General features: G+C 32.4%; 1 protein-coding gene across 12 annotated transcripts; it reads right to left on the bottom strand.

Annotated features, from left to right (window-relative positions):
- Positions 1-283: 283 nt before the first annotated feature.
- On the bottom strand, positions 284-6,090 carry LOC137831086 (transcription factor PIF4). 12 transcript variants are annotated; one of them, XR_011084327.2, is made up of 10 exons: positions 5,810-6,077; positions 4,990-5,082; positions 3,987-4,890; positions 3,803-3,901; positions 3,654-3,719; positions 3,215-3,280; positions 2,833-3,129; positions 2,578-2,704; positions 1,883-1,972; positions 284-682 (listed from the first exon to the last, which is right to left on the bottom strand). XR_011084327.2 is itself a non-coding variant. In XM_068638614.2 (9 exons), the coding sequence occupies exons 2-9, from the start codon at positions 5,061-5,063 to the stop codon at positions 663-665; spliced, it is 1,653 nt and encodes a 550-aa protein (XP_068494715.1). In that variant the 5' UTR covers positions 5,064-5,082; positions 5,810-6,077; the 3' UTR covers positions 284-662. The 12 variants fall into 12 exon arrangements, 2 of the variants coding, with proteins under 2 accessions (XP_068494715.1, XP_068494716.1); XR_011084329.2 differs by having other exon boundaries at positions 2,833-3,086; positions 5,810-6,067; XR_016521497.1 differs by having other exon boundaries at positions 3,215-3,276; positions 5,810-6,067.
- Positions 6,091-8,503: the final 2,413 nt, after the last annotated feature.

Genomic DNA, 8,503 nt, shown 5'->3' with positions numbered 1-8,503 from the left:
AAATGACATCATTGTATTTTGTAAAATATGAAAATGGATTTTAGAAAACATTGTTTCAATAAATAATATATTTATTATGATTATTCTTAATATGTGCAAAAACAACATTAAATACAGTAATAGAATTAAAATACTTCAATCAAATACTGGCTTAGTTGCATACAATTGCAGAAGTAACAGTTTTGAGAGTGTTGTTATCAGAGGCAAGTTTACTGGTTTGTTTATGGTGGAGCAAGTGAACTCATTCATTTGACATGAGTTGTTTTTGGTGAAGAGATAGATATGAATCACAATGTAGTTTATGGCATTGAGCAGAATGGTTGTTGATGAGCAGTTGAGACATAATGATTGCCTATTTCAGGCAACAAAAATAGCTCTATCATGTTACTTTCCCAGATCTACAAACAGTGGAAAATGCTCAACCTGATGGGACATAGGAGCTGAGAACAAAACTGGCCCATAATCAAGGACCTGTCTACTACAATTTTCTCAAAGTTAGACACCAAACTCTTCATTAGACACAAATTGCATGGCCACCACACTACACAAATTTGGAGGATATATATAACTTGGCGCTTTCAGGGTTGATTCCCCCATCCAAACCCTCCAATTAATGATGTTTGATTTTATCAGATCACATCAGATCAGGTACTGGCTGATATTTAGTTAAAGGTGGAAGAACCTGGAAAGGAGAAAAAGGAAGGTAATGAAGAGGGAACATAGCAAATTGGAGGAGACTTGTGTGCAAATGGAGTCATAAAGTATGGATTATGATATGCAACAAAACCATGACCAAGGCTTTTAAAGTGTAAGTTGCTTAGTTTTCATGGCATTCTGATTGAGGGGGACCCATTTGCAGCAATAGCTCATTATTTGAGCAAGTGTCTATTTGTGAGGTCCCATGGCAAGATAACAACTTGGTACATATACTTAGTGGTATCCAAATTTTAGAAGTTAGTTGACTACCTTTAGTTTTGATGCAGGGGACCACAGAAACAACATTTATTTGCAGCTTGACTAAAGATAAAGGCATCACACACAAAGTGGAGGGTACATATTCAATTTTCATGACATTTTTTCTTTCTTTCAGGATATGTAAAAAAAAAAGCTAAAGATTGTTAAGAAGTTAAGCATTCGACCTGTGAATAATTACTATCTGACGACAGCAGAAAAACCATGAGGAAGTGATTTGTAGTTCAGATAAGGAAAGACTTAAGTAGCAGTTATCCATGCATCACCTAACCTTTTCAAGCTTATGCATGCTCACCCCAACATGTTGATTTTGGTAAACTTGTGCTTTGGTCATGCTAGCACTCTAGGAGGCTATTGAAAAACAAGGAAAAAAAGATGACCTAATCTAGTTGAATAAATCTTCTCCATCAAAAGGTAGCATGTTATAGGCTAGGGATGCATCTTAATTTATGTCCTTTCATAGCAACTAATTATTACAATTTAAACAATGAATGGCTCACATACTACAAATTATAGCCCTGTCTTTATTGTGCTTATGCACATCAGCATAAGAAAATCCACACAGATATATTATGTTCCATCTAAAATCAAATAAGGAAGACCCTTTTCATACACCAAATGTCCAAGCAATTAATAAAGGAATTTATGCATGATAAGAATAGAGCAACTATATTAATTTAAAGGTAGACAATCACTTTAACCAAAACTATTTTTTTTACAATTAATTTATTATAGCATTGCATGGAAGGTACTGAATTTTCATAAGGTAATCACCTCTAGATCTCAACTTTTTTTTGATTTTACCACATTCTTGTTGCTTTTGGTTTGGACAATATTGTACAATAGATTCATATATAAGGAACTATATCTATATATACAAGTGTGTGTATATATGAGCAGGCAGACATACTGTGAAAGCATACAAGGGCTTCTATCATCTTGCAATTATCTTGTTAGTTATGCCGTAGGTTCTCATAAGCTTGCTTCTAAACTAATTTACCTGTCAACAATGACAAGTAAAAACTGTTAATGAAAGTTATAGTATCAGAATTCTCAAGATAAAATGGATTTTTAACAACAAAATCATTTTTCTATGGAAAGATTGGAATGAGAACATATGAAACACTGTAGAATGCCATGAAATGGTGTTGACTTAATTTTTGTTGATGTAGTACTGAAATTAAGCACTCGGTAGAAGTTCTATCCAAAGTGAAATTTATAATGATCCTATAAATCTGACATATACTATGAATATAGAGCAGAGAAAATGAGAACAACTTTTGCAGCCAACCACAGAGAGCTATGCAACAGCCAAAATCATATATGCCATTGAAGAATGTTATCAACCACAAGGAGTTTGAATAAATTATGGAGCAAGGACTATTCATGCAAGCTATTTCATATCCCAGCCAAAGAATTAGTAACTGTTGTCGAAAAAGGTTCTGTGGCTGTCGACACTCTACACGGTGACAAGTTAACATCAGTTTGTCACTATCTAATCACCGACAGGAAAAAGGTGTAACTTCTCCATATAATTGATTTGGTATGCATATTTTGATGTTAGTCAAAGCAAGGAGAAGTAGGAGAAGTATGCAAATGGCTCACCCATTTTGTCACTCACAGCCTCATCAATATTTGCTGCTCCACTCATGTTTCCACTGCTGTTGCTGGGTGTAATCATTGTTTGACTATACTGTACTGCCTGGGGACCATATCTAAATACATTCATTGGCTTCAAAACAAAAGTGAAAAACAGGAAATTAATTTCAATAGGTAAACCATGGGAAGCTTATCAAGAACGCATAAGGGGTTTTAGGAGGAAAAAAGACAAATAAGTTTCTCTTGAAAGAAACCTATTACCTGAGAAGCATTTTGCATAAGATGATAGCCCATGTAACGTGCATATTGCTCTGAAAGAGCTGGATTTTGCATCTGATTTTGGTAATTAAAGGCACCCAAAATAGGATTTGGACACATCATTGTCTGGTTTGGTGTCTGAGATGCAGATACGGGCTGATCAAGCGGTACTCGTGGTAATTGCATCGGATTTTGAATAGGAGGGAAAGGAGAAGTAGCCATTCCCATACCCATTTGAGACATATAGTGCTGAATTCCTGGAAACATCATTGGTGTCATGCCAGATCCCATCCACATTAGCTAGCAGCAAGAACAAAATTGTTTGTTTCATTTGTTAGTGACGTGAGACAATTTTCATATGCAAGATATTGTGTGGCACATTTACCTGAAGTTGTAACTGAAGTGATTTCAAATATTCGATTGCCTCCTCCAACATTGATGCTTTGTCTGTCTGCACATACTTTCCTTGCTCAGTTTTCAAGACAATGTGATAAAATCATATAAAGTGGAGAATCAATTTCTAAGTACTTGCATTTTGTCTTCTTCACTTGATTGCTTCACACAGTTTTTTTTGTCCAAATCTGATCCAATTGTTTTATGCTAAATATGGCTCTCAACAGAAGTGATTTTCATTTTCCTTAAAAAAATCAACAAATTCCTTCTTTCTTCTTTTTTTTTTAAAGAAAAATTCACACATTCTGTGTTGACTGTATCACTTTAAACGGAGCAGTCAGAGAATCACAATTGCAGCTTTATCTGACTCTGAATGCATCTCCAAAGAACAAGTTATGACAGTAGAGTCAACATTCATTATGATAACTAACCTTGCTACTGTGAGGTATGAGTTGTTGCAATGCTTTCATCTTCTCATTGATCCTATCTCTCCTTCTCTGCTTCAATAAAACAATACTGCCACTTGTAAGAATAAAGGTTACAAAAATTAAGTTCACAAGAAATGTGCTAAAATTCCCACCCTTTCTGATTGATTATGCACTTCAGCAGCACGGTTCCTTCGAGCCGACCCTGTCCGTTGAGATGTCTTGTTTCCAACTGGTGATTTAAGTTCTGTGTCCTATTACACATAAAGATGTAGCTCAGTGTGTCAAACAATAAAAGCATCTAATCATGAAGATAACTACAGAGAGGGAGGGCTTCACCTCACTATGCTCCTCAGATTCTTCAATGTCTATTGTTTTTCTTTTTTGGCTCTGGTTTCTGGTAGATAAGGAACAAGTTTTTCCAAGACTACTACCTGAGCCACCAGAAGATGAAGTAGCAGCTGGTTCAAGCATCTCTGATTTCCCTTTCTCACTCAGAGGAATTGTTCTCGGCACATCATCTCTGACAGCTTCAGGGTCAACAGATAAAGTAGTAGTCCAAACACCATTGCTTGATGCCCTGCTAGCATCTGGATCTTGGGTCATGTGATTGCTACCACTGTAACTTGATCCAACTGTCATCAATGAGCACTCTCTAACCTCATTTTTTGACATGTTACAAGTAATTTTGTCTCTAAAATGCGCACTAGGCAATGCTGAAGAAACATTAAAGGTAGGTGAAAAGTGAGAGAATTTTTGGACCTTACATGGTCCACCCAAGTCATTATTATTTTTCTGAGGTGAATCAGAAACATGGAATCTTGGAGCAGGTATTGGAATTCCTGAGAATTCCTGAAAAGAGGATGGTTTCATAGTTGGTGATTGTGAACATACAGTCACATGGGGGGCACTAGAAGCGTCCAATTTAGTAAACCTTCCCTCTTCAAATGGCTTAATTTGCTTAAAGGACTCAACATCACACTGTGGCAGTTCAGATAAAAGGTTTGAACAGAATTCTTGTTCCAATGGATCCTCAAGGGGGTATTGGATCCATGAGACTGTCTCATCATCTTGAATCAAGTTACTTGAGTTCCCAAATGGCTCACTGGTCCTTAATGTTGATTGAAAAGCTCTCTGAAGCGGTCTCGGAGCGATCGAATTCACAACCGGTTTTCTATGTGTTTGGCTGTGCAACACAACCTGGCCATTTTGCCACAGGAGCTCCACAAGCTCTTGGTCCACCCTGTAGAATTGACCACATCACATGGATTGTTACAATTTAAGCAGAGTTCAATTGGGACAAGAACAGTATTCTGCTTTGACAGAAATAAATTGCACACACCCCATAGGCTTCTTTGGATTGGTGGTGACACAGGAATCACTCCCAAAGTTCCAATCAGGAACACTGTTGTTCATGGCTAATCAAATCAGTTATCTGTTGGCACAAAAAGGAAGAACTTTAGATTTTTTATAGAATAGAAAATCTAACCAAAGACCCTTTTGAGTGATTTGGTATAGAATAGAAAAATCATAAGCAAAGACCCTTTTGAGTGCCAGATTTTGACTCCTTATGGACGCACACCCTTTAAAAGCATAATAAAATAATCTGTACCAGAAAACTGAATAATCAAATAAGCATAAACAAATCTTTAAAACGAAATAAAAAAGGAATAGAAAGAGAAAGACTTTGAGTGGGTCATGTTTGGAACTTTACTAGAAGAAGAGTGAACAGGCAAACCAATGAAATGGAACCATGAGTGGTTTTTGCCATTCTTAAATGTGAATAAAAAACTCACCAAAAAAAATCAATTTCCAAGCTCCCAAAGAGGAAAATTCAACTCTCGGCCACACTTAGAAAGTACAAACACATTTACAAACCCAGAGAAACAAAACCGATGATAAACAAGAATCTAAACAAAACATTAAACCCAACAAATTGGGCATATTTTGAGACAGCAAGCTGGACTAACTCTACAAGCCTCATAAACAAACCCAAACTCAAAGAAAAACAACTTTCCATAACAAAAAAACCACTTTGACAACATAGGAAATAATAAAACCTTTTTTCACTTTCATGCAAAAATAAAGAACCCCATGATTCATTTTAATTATTACCATTACTTTCTACATAAAGACAAGGAGCAGAGAAAGAAGAACTCCACCTGAGCTAAGGGCAAAGGCAGGTTTTTTTTCTGACTTGTTGAACTTAGAAGGTTGCTAGAAGCTAGAAACAGAGGTACCTTGTTTGTTCTCTCTTTCTCTCTGTCTCTACAAGTGTGAGAACAAAGTATACAGAAGAGTTTTTAACAGCAATAAAGAAAGTGACATCAGCAGAGAGAGAGAGAGAGAACACACCAATTCCTAAGATAAAATGGTGCTTGTGCTTCTCAACTGCGAGAAAAACATGGCTACATGGGAATAAATGAACATGGGACCAGTTGACGGCTATTAGAAATACAAAAATCGTGAAAAATATTCAACAGATTTGGTCAAAAATAAAAAATTATTAAATTTTAAGAATAGAAAAAAAAAATCAATTTTAGCATAGAATGAAGTTTGTTAATTAAATTAACTTCTGCAGTAATTATTTTAAATATCATGTTTAAAATAAATTTTACAACAAAATGAAACTCTACAGGATATATGTTGTGATTGTTCAATGATTACACATGTTAATGAAGTTATATTCTCATGAATTAAGATGTTTTTATAGAATTATGTGTTGGTAACAAGGATCATCATTTGATTTTTCAAGAATCCACTTGACCTTTACTTCACATCATAATCATTATATATAATAGTAACATAAACAGTTTTAGACTCTTCTTCAAAATCAAAGGGGTTATATATTTGAAACATACTAAACATATTTATTTTTTATTCGATACTTGTAGAAAAGAAAGGAAAAATTAACTTTTTAATAATTTAAAACTTTATTAAGGTAATTATGAATCTAGTAATAATATAAAGGTATGAAAAATCCAAACTTGCTTATCTGGGTTTGGATGGTATATTTAAAATGAAAGGAAATCTAAAGCTCCAAGCACATGGTGGGTGCTATCTCAAGTTTCAGGGAGGATGATGCCACTTGGCAGTGACAAGCTGTGTTTCCATTGGAGAAATGATAAGGGACAGTGCTGTCAGAAAAAGATGTGGCTCTGGTGCTCCAAGAACCTATCTCATATTATTTGTTATTCTTATTATATGTTAATATATTTTCATTTTAAATGAACACCTTTGTCATATATTTTAGTATTTTAAACTACTACTAATCTGCAGACTCAGAATTTGCAGGTGTGTATTGTTGCAGTTGGATTATTATGAACTTTTGGAACACTGAATCAGAAAAAAGTTTTTTAGTTTTTTATGTGCAGAAGTAAATGTTGTAGTTGAAAGAAATTGTTGAACAAGGAGCTGACACAGTTGCACTTCCCTTCCTGGCATGTACCCATTAGGGCATACCAAAAGTTGTTGTTAAAGTTTATGATAGGATAAGGCTGGAAATGAAAATACTTTTCAATTGGTTTAAGTTTAAGTTTTCTCAAATTAAAGACTATAAGTATTTATTGATTAGGGATAATTTATTTAATCAAGAGATGAATAACTATCATGAATATATATATAATTTTTAAAATAATTATTATAAAATAAGAAGTTTATTACATATGGTATATAATGATTTAAAATTTAACAGCAGTATAATTTTTTATTATTATCAACATATAATTCTCTAAAATAATTATCAAATAAAAAATAATATTAAAAACAAAAATAATTATATTAATTAAATTATATGTTATTTTATAAATTAAAAATTTATTAATATCTAAATAGTTTCTATCATATAAATTAATTTTTAAATTAGTATAAAAAAAAACAATAAATAAGAAAGCACTCTTTTCTTTAAAGACTTTCCCTTCACAAAGAGCTAAAACTCAATTTACAAAATATCAGAGAGAACCCCTCCCCTCTCCTTATTTCTTATTTATATCTAACTAGAAAAAAAAGGAACTATTCTAATTCTAACTAACTTCTCCTCTATATATAGTAATCATTAAAAAAATTATTAAATAACAATCAAATTTAATTATTAATATTTTAAATTATAAATTAATTTTTAAAAAATTAATTTAGAATATAAAGTAGTTAGTAACTAAAATTTTAGTATGGATTAGATATTAACTTAGAAACTATTTTATAAATTTTGATTAATAATAAAAATTACTTTAGATGTTGATAATTTTTAGTTTATAAAATAGTCTCTAATTTAGTAGTAATTAATTATTTTGATTTTTAAAGTTAGTTTCTATTTAATGATTTTTTAGTGTTAATAAAACAGTATCTAATTTAATCAATATAGTAATTATTTTAAAAAAAAATTAGTTTCTATTTAATAATTTTGTAAGTAGTGATTTATTTTAATAATTATAATTAAACTGTATGAGAAAAAGTCTTATTAAAGTTAGTTGATTGTATATTTTTTACACAAATTAGTTATTAATAATAAAGGATATTATATGCCAATTTTTATTTTTTTTATAAAAGCTTTCATGTTAGGTATCACTCTCAAACTTGATTTCTCAGTTAGGTTGACACCTCAAGTAATAACGATCATCTATTATCACATGGAAAAAAAATATTATTAAAAAAAATACAAAAATATGAAGGACTAGACCAAAATTCATATGTTAACAAAAACGATACATATATGGACTATACCTATTCATAAAGAATTCTAAGAAAATACTAGATGAAAACTATTATACCAATGAAATGATTCTCTATTAATAAATCTTAAATTAGCCAACTTATCAATACACACATTCCTTCAAAAAAAATATGAGAAAACCTAAACT

This window comes from Phaseolus vulgaris, chromosome 6, assembly GCF_051622355.1.
Source record: "Phaseolus vulgaris cultivar YP4 chromosome 6, ASM5162235v1, whole genome shotgun sequence".
Taxonomy (NCBI): domain Eukaryota; kingdom Viridiplantae; phylum Streptophyta; class Magnoliopsida; order Fabales; family Fabaceae; genus Phaseolus; species Phaseolus vulgaris.
Note: the sequence above shows the minus strand (reverse complement) of the source record. Positions and strands in the feature narration are given on the sequence as shown.

Coding starts and splice junctions, on each gene's coding strand:
- LOC137831086 (XM_068638614.2), bottom strand. CDS start 5,063: ATGAACAACAGTGTTCCTGATTGGAACTTTGGGAGTGATTCCTGTGTC. Junction 3,720..3,802: donor TGCATAATCAATCAGAAAGG/GTGGGAATTTTA, acceptor TTATTGAAGCAG/AGAAGGAGAGATAGGATCAA. Junction 2,705..2,832: donor TTATGCAAAATGCTTCTCAG/GTAATAGGTTTC, acceptor TTTGTTTTGAAG/CCAATGAATGTATTTAGATA.